Source organism: Simochromis diagramma, unplaced genomic scaffold (genome assembly GCF_900408965.1).
Source record: "Simochromis diagramma unplaced genomic scaffold, fSimDia1.1 OVJJ01000208.1, whole genome shotgun sequence".
Classification (NCBI taxonomy): domain Eukaryota; kingdom Metazoa; phylum Chordata; class Actinopteri; order Cichliformes; family Cichlidae; genus Simochromis; species Simochromis diagramma.
In genome coordinates this window covers 2,853,012-2,872,497 of record NW_024386789.1, presented here as the reverse complement: position 1 = coordinate 2,872,497, position 19,486 = coordinate 2,853,012, and the positions used below count along the sequence as shown (strand labels likewise).

General features: G+C 41.1%; 2 protein-coding genes across 4 annotated transcripts in view; both read left to right on the top strand.

Annotated features, from left to right (window-relative positions):
- The first annotated feature begins 15 nt into the window (after nucleotides 1-15).
- pdpk1b (3-phosphoinositide dependent protein kinase 1b) lies at nucleotides 16-8,335 on the top strand. Of its 3 annotated transcripts, XR_005694722.1 has the most exons (15): nucleotides 16-189; nucleotides 2,318-2,608; nucleotides 2,825-2,867; nucleotides 2,958-3,095; nucleotides 3,191-3,335; nucleotides 3,443-3,540; nucleotides 3,983-4,058; nucleotides 4,142-4,210; nucleotides 4,336-4,432; nucleotides 4,548-4,721; nucleotides 4,927-5,144; nucleotides 5,389-5,446; nucleotides 5,759-5,911; nucleotides 6,024-7,025; nucleotides 8,242-8,335. XR_005694722.1 is itself a non-coding variant. In XM_040023394.1 (14 exons), exons 1-14 carry the CDS (start codon nucleotides 166-168, stop codon nucleotides 6,135-6,137), a joined length of 1,698 nt encoding a protein of 565 aa, XP_039879328.1. In that variant the 5' UTR covers nucleotides 16-165; the 3' UTR covers nucleotides 6,138-8,335. The 3 variants fall into 3 exon arrangements, 2 of the variants coding, with proteins under 2 accessions (XP_039879328.1, XP_039879329.1); XM_040023394.1 differs by having other exon boundaries at nucleotides 6,024-8,335; XM_040023395.1 differs by lacking the exon at nucleotides 16-189 and adding an exon at nucleotides 239-873 and having other exon boundaries at nucleotides 6,024-8,335.
- Nucleotides 8,336-8,728: 393 nt separating this feature from the next.
- The window catches only part of kctd5b (potassium channel tetramerization domain containing 5b), a 16,627-nt gene continuing 5,869 nt past the window's right edge, over nucleotides 8,729-19,486 (top strand). Inside the window, exons 1-4 of the mRNA XM_040023425.1 lie at nucleotides 8,729-8,987; nucleotides 18,317-18,425; nucleotides 19,121-19,212; nucleotides 19,312-19,407. Coding sequence (XP_039879359.1) covers nucleotides 8,766-8,987; nucleotides 18,317-18,425; nucleotides 19,121-19,212; nucleotides 19,312-19,407 — 519 coding nt within the window. The 5' untranslated portion in view covers nucleotides 8,729-8,765. The remainder of the gene's footprint in view (nucleotides 8,988-18,316; nucleotides 18,426-19,120; nucleotides 19,213-19,311; nucleotides 19,408-19,486) is intronic.

The window sequence follows — 19,486 nt, the reverse complement described above, 5'->3', positions numbered from 1 at the left end:
TTGTTAATGTGGCGAGGGGGCGGACACAGCGGGACTCTCCTCTGCTGTCCTGCGGTAACATTGTTGTGGAACGACGTCACAGCTCGAAAATGAAGGCGCAGAGGCAGCCATTACTGGAGCTTCTCTAATTATTTTATTCCAAATAAATACTCGCTGAAAACTCTCATGGCAAGAGCTACAAGTCAGGTGGTAAGTGTTACAACTTTGCCGTGAATACCAGCTCGAAGCCGGTGCTCAAAATGGTCAGTGTAGAGGCTTTGTGGGGATAAATAGTTACGTCGGGCCTTCATTTGAAGAGCAGTGCTAGCTGCAGGAGATCGCTTAGCCTTACGACTCACTAGCAGCTTGCTAGTTTGCTAATGTTGGCTATCGCAACACCCAGTGTTTGCCTTGTTAATTTGGATCGTCAAATCTCACACAGTATTCATGAGTCACACTTTCTCGACTTATTTGGGCCTTTTGAAACGTTTACCAGTACACGATAATAGTTACAGGGGACACATGAGCGTTTTCCTCTACCAGTAACTATTGGCTATTGATAGCTTAACAGGTTCGCGCTTTCGATATCCCCGTTTGCTAGCAGGCTAGCATTAGCTTTATTGCGTTCTTCCATTGGTTAGCATATATTTTGAAGGAAAGCGTTGTGCTATTCGAGTGTCAACTTTCAAATCTTCATATAAACGGCAGGAAACTAACTTTGAACACGATTAAGTGACGTTTCTTGAAAATGCCACACGGTTTTGAAGTTGCTTGTGTTGCCTGATTTGCTAACGTTAGCTAATTGACTGTTGGCGTTAAGTTTGTAACTCACTGTCAGCGATGGCCGGCATTATTTGACAAGCCAGCAGGAGCTAACATTAGCTTGTTAGCAAGGTAAGTTCGCACAGGGCGGTTGTTTCACGACTTATCAGAGTTAGGAAAACGTTATTCGGCGTTTTCCTCCAGCCATTACATGCCTGACCAATAGCAGTGACTCAGTAGGTAGTTATATGGCTAGCTGAAATAGGCCGGAATAGGCAGCTAAAATAATGGCCACACCTTGGTTTTGAATGAGAAAAAGCTAGGCCAACTGAACTAATTAAACGTAAACTGAACTGCCAGATAAACTACACACTTATTGTTCGGGTAATTCAATGTGTTTATATATAAATGACACTGGTACCGGGAATTTTTAGGAAGCACTATCTTTAAGTTTTAAACAGGCAGTTGGTGTGCCTCAGCTGCCATGTCAGTTTGATTATGTACACATAGATGGTGTGAGTTCAGCGCAGTTTATGTCTCAAGTATCACTGTCACATGAAAAATTAACTTTGACATAGTTTTTACAGCCTGAACACAGGTGGGTGGGACCACCAGGCTCAGAAGTGGCTCCTTAAGCAGTTCCTTCTTATCACTGTTAGACTTTGGTCTACAAGTGGTCTCACTTGTAGTAGTATGTTTAGGTTATTGTAATTTACAGAACTATAAGCAACAATAATTTTAAGCCAGCAGCCTGTAAAGTGCTTCGTGTAATATGTGAGTACATTGCTTTCTCTTCATGTGTCATATGTATACTTTGTGAAAGAGATTTAAGAGTCAGGATTAATTATTATCATAACACAACGCAAGGTTGCACAACAAAATTCTACATGGAGTTCCTTCATGCTAATAAAGAACTGCATAGCAATGTAGATATATCTATCATTAAAAAATAATTAATTAATTTAGTTAATTTTCATGATGGAGTGCAATGAGAAAGTTCAGAGATTTCAAAGCATATGAAAGAAAATTCTTCAAAGTGTTGTTTACACCAGTGGGAACTTTCAGGTGTCAGTAGAGTGAGAAGACTGTGGTTGTGGTGGGTAACTTCTTTTAGTCTCATCTATGTAAACATCTCAACTCACCTTTGTCACTGGTGCCGGTGATGTTCTAGGAAGCTCATGTTTTTCAGTAATTAAGTTTAGCTGCTTTTGTCGTGTGTTCTTTGGGCCATCTAATCTGTATTTTGACAACTAATAACCGCATCAATTACTAAATCCATCGCAGACTGATGGAAATGCCTGAAATTCCTCATTTAAGTGATAGTTTAAAGTGCTGAATAACAAACACATTTTCTTTATGCATTCATTTTTATTGAAAACGTTATTGAAATGTTAAATTGTTACTATTTTATCCTGATATTTTTGTCGTCACTGTTATGTTCAATCCAGTAGTAGTTCAGATGGATATACAGTCCCTCAGCTTTCTCAAGTAAAGAGCCTTTCCACATGTGAATTGTTATTTACCTGTGTCACCCTGCTTAATAACACATTCTTTATGGTCTCTCTTTTTCTTACAGTATGATGTTGTGCCCATTCAGCCCAGCGTTGTCATCTGTTCCCGCTCGCATCCATCAATGGTAAGAAACCACCCTGACTCCTGCTCGCCACTTGCAATCCCAGGCGCAAGCAGCAGCCACTGCCCCAGCATGGAGGGCGCAGCCTCACAGGCTTGTGCTGTAGGAGCATCTGCTAGCAGCCAGGCCCCACAGCTCTGCACACAGCCAGCCGTCCAGGCTTCTCAGCCACGCAAAAAGAGGCCAGAGGACTTTAAATTTGGCAAGATACTGGGAGAGGGCTCCTTCTCAACGGTATGTAACTTACATTCCACTTAGCTTTTGAAATGTGCCGAGGAAGATGTTGCTACATGCTAGCGTTATTTTGATTAATGTACTTGGATGAGTCATGCTGAGTTCATTTTAGGTGAAGTGACAAGTAAGCCCAAGGAAATATTATTATTATTTTCCCTCAATATCTGACTGGTTGGTTACATGCCATATCATCTCACTGTTGTTTCTTATTCTTAGGTTGTCCTGGCAAGAGAGCAGGCAACAGGGAAAGAATATGCAAGTAAGTAATAATGTATAATGAGTTGAGTTAGACTAAAATGAAAAGGTTGCTGGGTTTACGTCAACTAATATTCTCTTTTCTCTCCTTTAGTTAAGATTTTAGAGAAACGCCATATTGTGAAGGAGAACAAAACCCAGTATGTGAAACGAGAGAGGGATTTGATGTCAAGTCTTGATCACCCGTTCTTTGTCAAACTCTACTTCACATTTCAAGATGATGAGAAGCTGTGTATCCTTTTAACAAATTCAGTCTATCAAGGCCTATTTCCTAACATGTGTTTTACTGTTTTGTTTAAGAAGTTTTCCTTAACCAGTCTGTCTTAGATTTTGGTCTTAGTTATGCTAAGAACGGCGAGCTCCTGAAATACATTCGCAAAATTGGTTCATTTGATGAGACCTGCACTAGATTCTACTCAGCTGAAATAGTTTGTTCTCTAGAATACCTACACAATAAGGGGATAATACACAGGTAAGACAACACCCTTTGTTTTGTCCTTTTTGCAAGTTTTGCTATAAAAATTTCACTTGCTGCTAAGCGTTTGTTTTTGCTCACAATTTTTATTGTTTTAATTTCAGAGATCTGAAACCAGAAAATATTCTTCTGAGTGAAGAGATGCACATTCAGATAACAGATTTTGGAACAGCAAAACAGTTACCATCAGACAGTAAACAAGGTATAATCACAGTGCTGATTTTCTTTATGCTCCTTGTGGCAAAGTATGACCAGCATAAATATAGTCTTAACTGACCTCAAGGGATTGAGCATAAGTTTCAGAAATCTGCTGTTATTAATATCACTGAGTGAATCCAATATATTGACAAAGTTCACTTGTTCATGCTACTAACAGACTTATAGCTAACTTAGGTAACTGCCCCTGCTTTTGCTTTGACTGTAGAAAGCAGTTGACGGTTACACATCAGCTTTGTTCTGTGGTTTGATTATGGCTGAAAGCAATGCAATCTTTGTAGCTGGTGAAGTAACTTGCAAGCTTGTCACCTATGTTAGATTACAATCTTTTTGCACAGTAGAAAAGCATTTAATACATGCTGCATAGAACATGTTTAAGAAAGGAGAACTTGTCTTTTTACCCTTTTTGTTTCTTTGTTTTTTGGCAGCGAGAGCAAACTCATTTGTTGGAACAGCGCAGTATGTGTCTCCAGAGCTACTAACAGAGAAATCAGCCTGCAAGAGGTAATGAGATTTTTATTAGGTTTTTCAGCTCAGGGTGGGCATCATTCCTGCAATTTTATAACTGTTTACTTTTTAATTTTTAGCTCTGACCTGTGGGCCTTGGGATGTATTATCTATCAGCTGGTGGCTGGTTTACCACCATTCAGAGCTGGGTAAGAACTACTGTGTTTACAAAACTCAATTTTTCTTAATTGTTTTTTTTCAAGTGCAAAAAATCTGAACCAAACACACCAATGTTCACTTGTTACACTTTTTCTTTTCTCTTTAATTGCTGTAGAAATGAGTACCTGATATTCCAGAAAATAATAAAGCTGGAGTATGAATTCCCAGAGAAATTCTTCCCCAAAGCTAAGGATCTTGTTGAACGGCTTTTGGTATGTCATTGCATATCACAAGAACACATTTCAACCTCCTTTGGTAATAATTTGGAAATAAGTTAATCAGTTACCTGTTTAGAAGTTAGCTATTTACGTTTTATTTAAATTTCAGTCATTGGACCCAACCAAGCGGCTTGGCTGTGAAGAGATGGGAGGGTACGAACCACTGAAGCAGCACCCCTTCTTTGACACCATCTCCTGGAGTGACCTTCACCTACAGACACCCCCCAAGCTCACACCCTACCTGCCAGCAATGTCTGAAGATGATGAGGACTGCTATGGAAATGTAAGATATTTTACTTTACTATGGTAACAGTCTTGGTATGTTTTTTTGTTTGTTTTGGTCTGTTGTTTGCTCATTCAAAGAGAGCATCAGGTTTGAGACCTTGTTGAAGCTTAGAGATTCATCCAAACTGTAAACAAGTCATAAATTATCAGCATAACATCAATGCACCTTTCATAACGAGACACTGTCTCTTTATGACTCTCAGTACGATGACCTCCTGAGCCAGTTCAGCAACATGCAGGTGGCCCCGTCCAGCTCATCACACTCCCTGTCACCACATGACTCGACGCCGCCGCAGAGGTCCAGCAGCAACATTGAGCAGTATATCCACGACCTGGACAACAACTCCTTTGAGCTGGACCTGCAGTTCACTGAAGAAGAGAAGCAGTTATTGCTGGATAAACAGACCACTGGAAACCCCTGGTAACCCCTTCCATTTCTCCATCCCTGTTAAAATGCCTGTGTCATGTGCTGTTCTTTGTTGGATGTATATCAAAACCAATTTTGAATCAATGTCTTTCTTGTATCCTGGAAATATTTTTCACTGCACTGGAAACCGTAAGAGATTTTTGGTGAATGATTTAGAAATGTGGATTAACAATTAGTTATGTTACTTTGTTTTAAAAAATTGTGTAGTTACCATTTGCGTTTTTGTGTATCAACACAGGCACCAGTTTGTGGAGAATAACCTAATCCTGAAAATGGGCCCAGTGGATAAACGAAAGGTGTGTGTGTGTGTGTGAATTCTACAGCATATATTTGAATCCTTAATATTACTTTATTGCATTGTTTCAGTATTTAAAAAAAAAAAAGAAAAAAAAAAGACATCTTTTAGTACTTTACACTATTCTGCCAGCTAGACTCTGTGGAGTTTTCCAGTTTGAGTTGGCTACAGATCAGTGAAGTCACTTCCCTTTGCTTTTCACTGCTGTCAAATGGGAAGTAAAGGGGAATTCCCTGTTGTACTGTGCAAAGTGTCACTGGCCTCGTAGCCCCCTCTGTTGGTGAAGCAATGAGATGTTTGCATTCCTTTGCAGGGTCTGTTCGCCCGACGGAGACAGCTGCTTCTCACTGAAGGACCACACCTGTACTACGTGGATCCTGTCAACAGGGTCCTGAAGGGGGAGATTCCTTGGTCCTTAGAGTTACGCCCCGAGGCCAAGAACTTCAAAACCTTCTTTGTTCACACGGTACACAATTATTGATTTGTGATCCCTTTTTGACAGATCTTAATATTTTCCTTCAGTTTTATATAAAATAATTAAAAAAAATATGTAAATGTTTTTCCTATGATGTTTGCAGCCTAACCGGACATACTATTTGATGGACCCCAGCGGGAATGCAGACAGATGGTGTAAGAAGATCCAGGAAGTGTGGAGAAAGATCTATCAAAGGCACCAAAACCCTGGCCTATAGGAGCACAGGTTCACCCTGTGCCCACTCCTCTTTAGCTCTGAGGCCAATCACTGAGCAGAGTAACACCCTCTTTAGTGCCCTTCATCACCGCAATGTAAACAAACTCTTAGAGACGCTGGCATCTAGACCTTGTTTGTTTTCCTGAGTAGAACCATGGGAAAAATACAACTTTGGATTTAGGGTTGCTTTGCTTGTTCTTTGTGCTCTCTGTGAGGCTTCTATTGCATTTTTCCATGTATGGATGATAAGACTTCCACCATGCACATCTGCTTTTTGTACATTCTGCGGGGGTGGGCGGGGGGGGGGGAAGGACAAGCTTTGTCTTGTAGAGTGACAAGCTTGGGTACCGCTGCGACTATCTCAAACGCAAGGACTGGTTTCCTGCTTCGATGATGACACAAAATCTTGCTTTTGTGAACCAGCGCCTCTCATGATATCTTTATTAAACCATATCCTAATCCTACATTGTATGTGCAAGCTGTAGTCAAGCCCCACTTTTAGTGCATATACTCTATAGATACTGTAAAATGGTTCAGTCTCACACGTTTACCAAACTCAGATCCTCTCTATTTTTGTCAGAACCCAAATATTTCCCTCGGTATTTGAGTTGTTTTTTTAGTCTCGGTACTTTGCTTATTGCAGTTAAGGTCTCTATATAATAATGCAGAGTGCCGGTCTGCAGTGAGACGTGGGTCTGAACCAGTCTCTGTATAAGTATGAGCCTTCCATAGCCGAGGATGTTTTGCTAACAGGGGGGTGGGTAAACATGCCACTAGCTTGTACTTCCTAATCATAACTTGCTTATCTTTCCTGCATGGCCAGTTTTTGTAGCTCAGCCTTGTCCGCTTCTCTCCTAGGGCACTGGAGATAAAGTTTATTCAAGTAAAGGTGGGTATTTTTGACTGCATTGGAAACCATAGAGACTATTGTTGAATGATTTGGTTGTTCTGTACCATTCACTGGCTATTTCTTTTGTGGTGTGAGTTCTTAATTTTTTATTTTTCTTTGGTTTTTTTCTTTGGTGGAATAGTTCACTCATCTTCAGTATGCCCTATTCAAAACAAAATCTTATGTGCTGACCACCCCATGCTGAACAGAAAACCACCATCATCAACAGAGATGCATACACATACTATCATTTTCAGAAGCAATCACAGTAAAGCTGTTGTCCCTGGACAATATGGCAAAACTGCCTCATTGGGCTCATTGGCCTATTTTTAATTTTATTTTAATTTTTTTTTTTTTTTTCATTCTGATGTTTGGCCCAATAGAAATTAAAGCGATTGATTTAACTTGTGCTCTTGTTTTAGAAATATGTATTATCATAATGCTTTTAATTTTTTTTTGTCATAGTACCTTACGGTCTTTCCAAAGGTCCTCTTCCTTCAGCTGAGTCTGTATGTGCAGTGTGTGACTGGGGACCCTCTGGCCCAGGGCCAGATGTGGTTGGATGTCAGTCAAAGAATATCTATCTCATCCAAATAACCGATGAAATTGCTGTATCTGTCTATAAAGTTGAGGAAGCACGAGAAGTGTTTTCCCCTCTAGTTAGAAAAATTGTTTGAATCAAGTCGATGGCAGTCGGTTACATTGTATGTAGAAGCTCTACCTGGCTTGTAACTGACTAGAACTGTGATGTACAGATGATGTATTATTAAAATCTGAAGCAAGTAATGCAATGATATTAGGATACAGTTTTTGTATTTTTATTCTTGTATAAGGTTATTTGATGGCTATTGTTTAGCCTATAGTTCATTCTGTGTTATTTAAATTCTAATATATGAATCATATTTGGATTGAAGTCATGTTCAGGGGCCATGTTGTGTATGTATTGAGATGTAAAGCCTTTGAATGTGAATAATTATTGTAAACTATAATATTTTACAGCTTTTTTCTTACTATATCATACATTTTCTATTTGCTCAGTGATTTAATCATATTCTGATAATTTAATGAATCTGTTCATTCTCTCTGATTATTTGTGCGCTAGGTCAGTAGATGTTGAATGATGAATTTTCCACTTAATGCTTGGTAGTCCAGTAATTAAAGCATGTAGGGATTTAGGCATACCAATAAAGCCATGTGTCCTGTCTTCTGTCAACAGCCTGGGTCATGACAGTCAAGAAACCGCATCATTCAGTGGCAATGGCATCTCACATTTTGCAGCATGTAAATAAAGTACCGGCTCATTATCACTGTTTTTGTGTCCTGAAAATTACTTTAACGCGCTTTAGTGCTAACTCGACAAGCTTGTGTAAATACTTTAAGTATTCAGTGACAACCATAGGAGTACACGAAATCTAAGATTTATTTTTTTTCCACCTCAGTTCCAAAGATGTGCATTTTCACTCACAATTATATTTACAGGCTCTCCGTATCAAGAGATTTTGTTCTCCATGCTGACGCGTCAGAGATCAAGCCGGGGAGGGCCTCTTTTCTCTGGAATAATTTATGCAAGTGTCTGTTAGTGCTGGTGGAGTGGGTTAGTAGGAGTGGCTGAACTGAGGAGCTGGCAGTTTGCTTTGCATGAATCGCGGACTCGAAGTTTGTGGCTGCACCTCCGATATTTCCTGTGAGCCGCACAGACAGAGCCGTGCCGAGGCGAGGGCGGAGGAGGCGAGGAGAGGAATGGCAGAGAACAGCTCCGAGACAAGCGGCTCCGTTCACCGGAGATGTTTGGGCCATTCTTCGGCGGAGCGAAACGTTTCAGCTGGGGTCGGGGCTTCAAAATGGATTCGACTAAATGTCGGGGGAACCTATTTTTTAACTACGAGACAGACGCTGTGTCGAGACCCAAAATCATTTCTGTACAGACTGAGCCAAGCTGACCCCGAGCTCGACTCTGACAAGGTAAATGCTAAGCTAGCCGAGCTAGCACTCTAGTTAAGAGCAGTTTCCAAACTTTAAGTTATTTTCTACTGAATATGCTTATATTTACTAGCGTCATTAGGATGATTAATTACAGCATATATCATCTTGTTTATTCGGATCTGCGGCATTGTGAAAATCAGTGTTTATCTAGGTACTTGGTGTTAACTCAAATTTTTGTGGCTCGTTAGCATTAGCCAGCTAAGCTAGCTAGATTCCGACAGTCAACCTATGACATACGATCTTGCTGCTAGCTTGCGTGTATCTCTTTGTTGTGTCATTTAGCACAATAAGTTATCAGATAAAGCGGTTACACCGCTATGCTGTTGAAGGTGTGGGACATTGCAGTGGGTTTTTTCTTTTTTAAATATATAGGCTTCGCAGTGAATCTAATAAGTCGCCACAGTAGTTGGAAACTTTTCCCCATATGAGGCCGTTGCATTGCGCTGCACTCAGCGAGGTGTCAGATGTCAAACAGTAACAGTTTACAGCAAGCTTTTTATTTCCTAGTCAGTTTTCAGTACTGAAAACAAATGCTTTTATTGTGGTTGTATATAAATTAGTGTAACTACAGGAGTAAGGTTTAAGTTTGATTGGCTGTAGTCTAATGTTCATATAATACTCGAAATTTATTTTAATGATATATTGACGTGTTTTGAATGTCCCATTTCTGTCTGTGTCCCATTTCTAGCCTTTCAGTGATTGTAAAACTACTGTTGTAATTTTTTCTTTTCTTTTTCCTCTCCGTCTCTTGAGGTTTGTCTGCTTCACAGCTTTGTTTGCTCTGCAGTAGTCTGCTTCTGTACACTTGGTGAAGCTCCCCTAATTAGTACATAAGTCATTGTCAGGTGGGGTGCGGTGCTGCTGACAACTGGGATGAAGTCACTTATCTCCCTGAATGACCCCAGTGCTCCAGAAGGCGGCTGTTGGTCCATCTGCCCACTTATAACAGTAGTGCATGTGTGTTTAAAGGCTCCCCAGCACTGTCAACCACAATGTATTACTGTCCGCATACATAGTGTATTGTGCTCTATTTTACAGCTCCATTGTTCACTGTTTTCATCCACTGGAACATTTTTAGCTTTGCCCCTGCCCCCCTTTATGCTAAGCTGAGACAATGGCTCATCTCGTATTTTCATGCAAATATCTTAATCTCTGAATAATCAGCTTGCTTTTTTGGTCTCTACCCTTCATGAGCAACAAATCAGTCTGTCTCAAGCCCTCGTCTTAAGTGTGTATCGCACTCTTGAGCCATCTCTGGACCTCACTCCTTGCAGACTATCTAGTTTAAGGTAACTCCCACTGCAGGGCAGATTATGCCTAGGTATTACTTCACTTGCCACTGCCAACTTATTTACAAGTGACCCAGGAGAGAGAGAGAGAGAGAGAGAGATATATATATATATATATATATATATATATATATATATATATATATATATATATATATATATAATTTAGTTTTTCGTTTCTCACACAGGCCTGCATGTGAATAGGAAGCTCGGCAAAGCGACAGAGCGGTGAAGAGCTCTGTTTTTGGACGAATGCAGTGTTGTTTCTCCCAGCCAAGGAAATGAGTGGTTCAGTTCTCAGTCACGCAGGCTGACGTGCTTCAGCAGGACTCTTGAGGAGAACTGCATTATTCATGTTGTTGACTGTAGCTTGTTTTGCACAGCGGGGTGGACCAGGGAGAAAGTGAAGGAAGTACTGTCATGTGTACAGCCACAACAGCTGACAATCACGCATCTCTAAATCTTGTTTTATGTAATTTTAGTCCTAGCTGTCATGCTGGAGTGATGTCGATATTAGGTTGTTTGATTTGCTGCTCAGTCATGAGCGGGCATGTAAAAATTGTCCAGTAAACAAGCTGAGTGATGCACTTTAGTGGGCAACTGTCTCACTGGCAAACTTCTTTTAATCTGCTCTGAACCTCTTGAGTAAGGGCCCAGCTTTGAGTACCACATCAATTTTTCAAGCCACCCATCACAAAGGATTCTTGTTCTTTCAGCGTCTTATTCTTTTCATATTCATATCCATTTGCAGCCTTAAGAAATTCTCCCTGCAGCATGTGAGAGAGAAAAATATGGCTGGATTCAGGTTGTGTGTCATGCCTGAGCACACTGTGGGAGACGATGTAAATATTTAACGGCGAGATATCGTCTGCTCCCGCACTGTCTTCTTGCAGTAAGTGCTCAGCAGGAAGCTGCAGAGTGCTATTGACAATTTCAGGTGTGACTCCAGTCGGATTTCATCGCCTTCACTGAAGTAATGCACGTAATCCGGGAACTCGCCATTACTTTTTGCATTGTACTGCAGAGGGTTTAAAGATTCTGTAACAAAATCGGTCAGCATGGTCAGTTTTTCACTTCTTCTTCAGTTATGACGCACCTTTCATGGTTGCCTATTTGGGAGGGGGGGAAAAAGTCCACGTCGCAGTGATTTCCTAGTTTTCCTAGCGTGCCCTGGACCAGCAAAGCTTTTAGTGGCCTAAAAGGAGCTTTTCATTTAATGCCAGAAGCACTCCTCAGTCATAAGTTGGTTCTACCTTTCAGATTTGAAGATGGTAAAAAGGTGTGAAATTTCTCCTATGCTTAGCAAAGGGTTATTACTCGTGTTCAGATTATCAGCGTCAAATAATGTGAAATATGAGATGGTTTCGCATAATATAGCCGTGATGCGAAGCGTGTATTATTTAAAAGACGAAGGCCTATTTGACTATGCCATTACTGCTTGTACTCCAGAGGGATTCCTGACTCCTACTTTACAAGGATCAGACTTCCACTTGGCTAAGTAGCTATGGTCATGTGACTTGGGTATCTGCTGCAACATATTTGAGCTCTGTTTCTGCCAGGCGTTTGTACTCTAATTCAGGCAGAGATGTCTTTACATTCCCTCAGAATTGCCTGACCACCTGCGCTGCTTCTACCTGTCCAACATGTATTCTTGGAATCTGTGACAGCCCATAGAACAGTATAGCAAAATGTATCCACTCATTATTTGGAAAAAAAATTAAATCACACAGAGCTGAAGCAACCTATGGTGATTTATATGGAGGGGGGGGGAAGTCTTGCTTTTTTACCCCAAGCTCCAGGGTCTATTCAAAAAAACAAAACAAAAATGGCCTAAATGTTATTTTTAATTTTTTAAATCCACCAGAGCAAATTAACACTGGTGGCAAAATAAGGCTGCATCATAGTAACGACCCTGTCTAACAAAATCAGACTTGGTCCTTTTATTCATGACTTTTTTGTTTTTAACTTTGCAACAGTTCCTTAGGAAAAATTGTCGTTTGGCCAGTGGGGGCGCTGCATTAAACATGAACACATTTTCACTATGAGTGCTTACATTCGTGCTTTTTAAGGTGATCAGATCAATGGATGTGGCGCCTGCACACTGTTTGCAGCTCTATTTATTTATTTTTATGTCTGCAATATAAAGTGGCTCAGGTGAAGGTGGAAATTGCTTTCACCCCTCCCCCCCGTATGTGTTTGATCATTCCTGGTCACTAGCATAAGTCTGTATGAAATTTGTCGCTATGTATAATATGCGCTGCTGTTCCTGAAGTGATGATGCAGTGTTTTCACGCACACCTAATTTTTTTTCTCAGAAGCAAACGTGCAGCGACTTGTAATTTTTATTTATTTATTTTTTTCAGTTGAATGTAGGATTGATTTTCAGTGTTAATGTGTCTGCAGAAAGCCTTATTTGGCATCATGTGTACGAAGGGTTGGGTCACTGTGGTATTTCCTGTTGAAGGATATGTACTGTGTGTAGAAAGAATGATAAGGTTCATACAATACACTTCCCTCTTCTGTGAAGCCCGCCCTTCTAATTGACTTTTGTTTACCTAAATGTTTACTTGTCTGAGGTCATTGTCAGACCAAAAATAATAATGAAAAAAAAAAGTATGCGGTTTCAATATTTCTTAAATGTGGTTTAATTGGTTCCTTATTGGTCTTGCATTTTTATTTAATTGAAGAAACATCAAGAATGTATAATTGAGGTTTGACTTTTTCATTCTGCAATTTCAGCGTCTTTTTCAACTTTCTTCTTGATTTCTCATTTCTACCCATCTGCTGTGCATCCTAGCAGCAGCCGTCCTCTGTTTCACTCACTGTCCACACCCCTTTGTTTGTTGCCCAGTGCTCCCCAGCCTGGGCCCCCGGAGACAGTCTTTTGTTTTTAATTAAAAACACGCTCCTCTTTGTGCACACAGGCTCATATCAGAACCCCCTTAACCATACAAAGCAGGTCACTGTGACCACCCCCAATCTCCCCATAAATGTATGCATACCCACAGGGCCAACCCCACCGAGCTCAGGGGTTTCATGCAGCCTCATAGTGGAGCTTACAAATATGCAGCAAGTTTACAGAAGTGTATGCGCGTGCCCTCGTGTTTCAGGAGTATGCAATTTTTCAGTTAAAGCTGCTGATAACTTTTGGTATGTGTGTCAACACCAGGCTTATTTGTATAGTGCATACAACATAATGTTGACTTTCATAGTAGGTGAGCACAGGTGTTACTAATAACACAAACAATAGCTATGTTTTTCAAGTCACTCAATGAGCCAATTTACACAATACCAGGAACCCTGAAACCAAATCAGCTAAATGGAACCAAGCCATCTTTTTGTTTAATGGGTAATGTGATGATGATCTGAGGAATGGGGGGTGGGGTGGGGGATGCTGCACACATGTAGTTTCATAATGCTTTTCAGCTCTCTTCAGTTCAGTTGTACCATACACGTGAACGTTCACAAAAACAACCTGCTGTGGGTGTTGGTGGTGGTATGACACACACAGTAACTTTTGGACTATTTTTTTTTGTTTTGTTTTTTTATATAACCCTTTTTTTGCAAGTGTCCTGGCTGTGGTAGGCAGCAGTGAATCTCCCTCTTCACCCATTTTCTACACAGTTCTCCAAAATTCTTGTTGAGATGTGCCGTCATAGAGTCACTGCAGTCAAAGTGAAACTAATGTTGAATATACCTCATCTGAGTGCCGACATGTTGACCAGTCAAACACAGGTGTAATCACTGAAATGGTAGTTGACCGTAAGTGTTGCAGTTGTCTTCTTTCAGCTCCTCCCTTTAGCGGTTGTCACAGCGGATCATCTACCTCCATCTAACCCTTCTCTGTCACACCAACCATCATTTAAAGTCCCCACTGTGTTCTGTGCACTCCTACCTTCACTCTTAATCCCTCCAAACATGCATTCCCCCCCCCTCTCCTCCTCCTCTGTCTTCAGCAAGCGGTAGCACACTTTCTGCTGGTACGCAGCTGGTCAAAGTACCGGTCACTGTGTTAAACCAGTAGTTTTTCCAACTACAAAAAGTCAAAGTAGTTACTGTGACATAATGACCCCACAGGTGTGGTTCAAAAAGCAAGAATAGTTGTTTTGTTGCTTGCAAAGATCTGACATGAAAAATTGCATGATTGTGGATGGGAAAGAAAAATGAAAATTGTGATAATCAGGCAAACAGCTCACTAAAATCATAAATGTTGAAACACTTTTGTGGCTCTAACAAAGCTGCGTCCACACAGGAAACAGTTCACTCACTGTTCACTGCTTGAAAGCTAACGATGAGTCGCTAACGGACATTCCGGTCTTTTTAGGACCTGCCAGCTTCATGTCACCAATTTTTTCTTCTTCTTTTTTTTTTTTAATTCACTGCTGTAGCCACTTGAAGTCGCAAAATATCTTTGATGTTCTTTGGTCTCTGGTCACTGCATTTCTGTAAAACACTTCCTGTATAGATGCAGCTTATACTTTATTTATGGTATTGCGAATGTGTCACATTCGAATGCAGGTGATATAGCCTCAATATTATGTCACAATAGAAGTGGGGGGGGGGGAACTGAAGACATTTGCAGACGGCAACATTTAGAAGTGTAAGTGAATGTAGGGTATTTTCCGTCCTTCATCTCCAGTCAGCTGCTGTCATTGATGACAGCTTCCTAATTTAAATTAAGGTGGCAGCAGCATTATCATGTAACATTGTTGGACACATTATATCCAGTGGCAGCATACATCAAATATAAGCACAAAATGAGCCTCTAAATTTTAACTACAAGCATAAAATAATTGCCTAAAATATCGTTTAATGGTCAATGGTAACTTTATTGTCCCTAACGGGAAATTGATTTACAGTATGTCCATACAAACAAGTTTAGTTTTTCGTTTAGTAGTAACTAAAGTATTTTAACTCTTCGAGGGCTGCACAATAAAACTGAACAATGTTTTCTACCTGGGATTTTGTATCATAGGTTTGTGCATCACCACCTGCTAGCATCTCCTCTATCATAGCCTGATTTATACTAAACGGTGTGTCTTTTGCCTCAAGTTTGTTTTTTTTTCTGCCTTCAGCGTGAACAGTTTTCATGCACGTTTTGCAGAGTGTTCTGCTTTGTAGGATGATATACTAAATCATGGTTGAAGGCTGACATGGCAGCTCTTGCGGGTCTCTGACATACCCAGGCTTTTCTTGTTGTTGCGTGCACTGGTGAGCATAAATACATGGCATTGCTATAACAATGACATAGTGATGTTTTTATATCCCCTGAAACTTTATACCAGTATTATTGGGAACAATGTGATATGAAACTGGGCTAATTTTTCTATGAAGAGACTACAGAGAGAGGTTTTCAACCAATGAAAAACATGCTCCTTTGCATTCCTGCAAAATCCGAACGTTGGTCAACGTGGGTTATACTGTGCTTTCATCCATCCATCCATCCATCCATCCATCTTCTTCCACTTCATCCGGGGCCAGGTCGTGGGGGCAGCAGCCTAAGCAGAGAAGCCCAGACCTCCCTCTCCCCAGCCACCTCCTCCAGCTTATCCGGGGGAACACCAAGGCGTTCCCAGGCCAGCCGAGAGATATAATCTCTCCAGCGTGTCCTGGGCCTGCCCCGGGGCCTCCTCACCGTGGGACATGCCTGGAACACCTCACCCAGGAGGCGCCCAGGAGGCATCCTTGTCAGATGCCCGAGCCACCTCAGCTGGCTCCTTTCGATGTGGAGCAGCAGCGGCTCTACTCTGAGCCCCCCCCCCCCCCCCCCCCCCGGATGGCTGAGCTTCTCACCCTATCTCTAAGAAAGAGGCCAGCCACCCTTTGGAGGAAGCTCATTTCCGCCGCTTGTATCCGCGATCTCGTTCTTTCGGTCACTACCCACAGCTCGTGGCCATATGTGAGGGTAGGGATGTAGATCGACCCGTAAATTGAGAGCTTCGCTTTTACACTCAGCTCCCTCTTCACCACGGCGGACCGGTGCATCGTCTGCATCACTGCGGCCGCAGCACCAATCTGTCTGTCAATCTCCAGCTCCCTTCTCCCATCACTCGCGAACAAGACCCCGAGATACTGTGCTTTCATTGAGTGCTAATTGGTGAGTGGGTCACAACAGGAAAGGAGTTCACCAGAAATGAAAGAAGTGAGAAGAAAACGGCGGGGAAATAAAAAGATAATTTTAATGAAAAGATAAAATTTTTTAAGTATGAAAGTTACAAAGAGTGGCTGCTGGGTTTTGTTGTTGTTGGTTTTTTTTTTTTTTTTTTTAAACATTTGGCTTCACCGCAGCTTTGTGTATGTCTATAACTTTGCTCTTCTCCACGGTTTGGCTCACAAACCGGTTGTACTACATATTTTTGTCACTGTCCCCATCTGACAACCAACTCGCTGCCTCTGGTAGACGGTCGTCTGTAGCTACCCACGCACCCACACGCTGAACCATAGTTTCCCCTTTTAAATTTAACAGTGAACCATTGTAGTAAAAGGTTTTCTTGGCAAATTGGGAGTGTTTGCATGTAGTTTAGACAAAGACTTACATTATACTTTCCTGTCATTTCTGACTGATCTTAAACTGCGTTTCAAGCTTGAGTGATGCACAACTTAAAAGAACAGGTTGAAGGTGTTTTTATCACCTTTTTTCCTTTTGCAGAATAGCAATGATAATCTGAAGGAGAAAGTGGAAAAACATGTTTTTTTGTTGTCGTTGTTATTTCTATGAAACTCCAATGAAGATCTGCAGTGGGACATTTGTGCAACTGAATAGATAGATGGAGCTTAAGCTTCACTATGAAAGCCAAACCATCGCGTACAGAGTTATGTGGATGGCTGTGATGAGTTGCGTCCTCCATAAAGGCGTACCTCTATATGTGCTTAATCAGTGACTGTGGACTTGTAAGAATCTGACACGGAGCACTGAGACCAGAATAGAGCTCCACTGGGCTCTGGTGGAGTATTTTTTGCCATGGAAAAGGGGTCATCCAGCCAAGAGGGCTTAAAGATTCATTACAAAAGAAACTGCACTGGGACATTTTCTCATTATTGAAAATATTAATGGGTTACAAAATGAATTCCTCTCTGCACGATGAACTATCTGATTCATGTAGTGTCCTGAAATTTATGACTTATTGGCGGTGTGTTATTGGGCAAATAATGTCAGAAGCAGCATAAACCAGTAATGCTGCAAATTTGCTAGGATTGTCCCCTGAAGACACATGAGCAACTGTGTCTCAGAAGCGTTTGAAGATGAGCTCAAAATATGCTCAAGGCCTTTCCTCTGTGCTGAGTATTTCATTGAATGTTACAGCACATTTTACTCACTAAATATGGCATTGTATTAAACAGCTTGTAGATTCAGTCTGGCTATTGGACAGCTGTACAGACTGTCTTTTATATTATGTGTGAGGCCAACTGTGTAACGGCCCAGACTAGGCTAATTTCTGGTTTTAAGCCAAGGTGCTTTCTCCTGGTCCCTGTGGTGGGTTAGCCCTGCTGTTCCAAATCTTTTTCTGTTCTGCTCTAATTGTTTTAGCCGCTTCTTCCCTCATGAGACGAAGACAGTCTAATCACAGAAATAGGGGAATACCCAGTGGTTGTGAAGGAATCGGGATCAAACCCAAGGCCTGTGGGAATAGCACAGTGATATCCCAGAGTGCTTGTATGTGTGGCTCTGTGTGTGCATGTCTTCTCAACCAATGTGGCGATTGTAAACACTCCTGCGTTTACAATCTCATCCCATGAGTTTTGTTCACTGATGTGCAGTGGGTGTTGTTTGTGCTCAGATTATGTTTCACTTGAAAGTACACACTGGCTCATGGAAAAAAAAAAATCCTTTCAATGGACAAATGTCATTTAATGAAGTTGTGTCATATCTATGGGAGAGTTTTAAATATATTAAAACAAACCTAAATTTACCTAAAATGCTTGTTTGGATTTTTAAAAAAATACAAAACAATGATTGCAGTTTCTGTTTTTTCTAATAACTCTACCTTTTTGTCTCTTTGATTTTTTTTTTTCTTTCAGGATGAAACTGGTGCCTATCTCATAGACAGAGACCCCACGTACTTCGGGCCAGTGCTTAACTACTTAAGGCATGGCAAACTGGTGCTCAACAGGGACTTGGCAGAGGAAGGTAATGTCTCTGTGGAACATGAAGGAATGCTTCAATTTAATCAAACTCGTGCCAAATATTTTAAACAATAGTGATGATCATTACGCAAAGCACCCCATGGGAACTACTATATGTAAGGCTAATTTTGGGATAATAATTCCCTTAGAAAGTGATTACAGTGGTGCACTTTTGCCCCTCTTGTAAAAACCCAAACTCACTCAATGTTCAGCACATCAAGATGACCCAAAGAGAGCATTTGTATAACAAGATTTATAAGGTTTCAATTAGTAAACTTGCAAAAGCTTCATTAGTCGTTGCCTGTTTGTCTCCCAGGGTTTTGTCTCCCAAATATTTGTTTTTGCATTGCAGCACTCACTAGGTGTAGCTGATCGCAAATAAATACATTGTGCTATGCTGAAAACCTTGTGATTGCGTTAGATAATGGCACACTGCCTCGACTGCTCCTAGTTTGGAAGATGCGGACTTGTCTGCAAACACTGGCAAACTTGTCGCCAAGCAGTTGTGAAGCTTGGAAAAAGTAAAGTGGAAACTGAATATTTGCTGTCAAAGTAAAAGTTGCACTTTTTGAGATGTGCTGGTTGCAGAGCTAAGGCACAAACATTTTCCTTTGCTGGTTTGCTTCAAAGGATGCTTTGGAGTGTTTGTTGTCCAGTAGAATGTCTGTCTGAGATCCTTTGCCTTATTTCTTGTTTTAGGAGTTTTAGAAGAAGCCGAATTCTACAACATCACATCATTAATAAAGCTCATCAAGGACAAGATCAGGGAACGCGATTGCAAAACATCACAGGTACATGGATTTATGTGACGTTTCAATGGATTTCTCAATAAGTGTAATGCCCGCCTTTTTAAAAAAATGAATACATTATGTGCTCATCCTTGCTCTCAGATTCCAGTAAAGCATGTTTACCGGGTGCTGCAGTGCCAGGAGGAGGAGCTCACTCAAATGGTGTCCACCATGTCTGACGGCTGGAAGTTTGAACAGGTAAATCTCCCACAGCGTCCCAGCGACAATCGTCCTTCCATGTGCTTCACCCACCCCGCTATGCTCACGTTGACCCAGA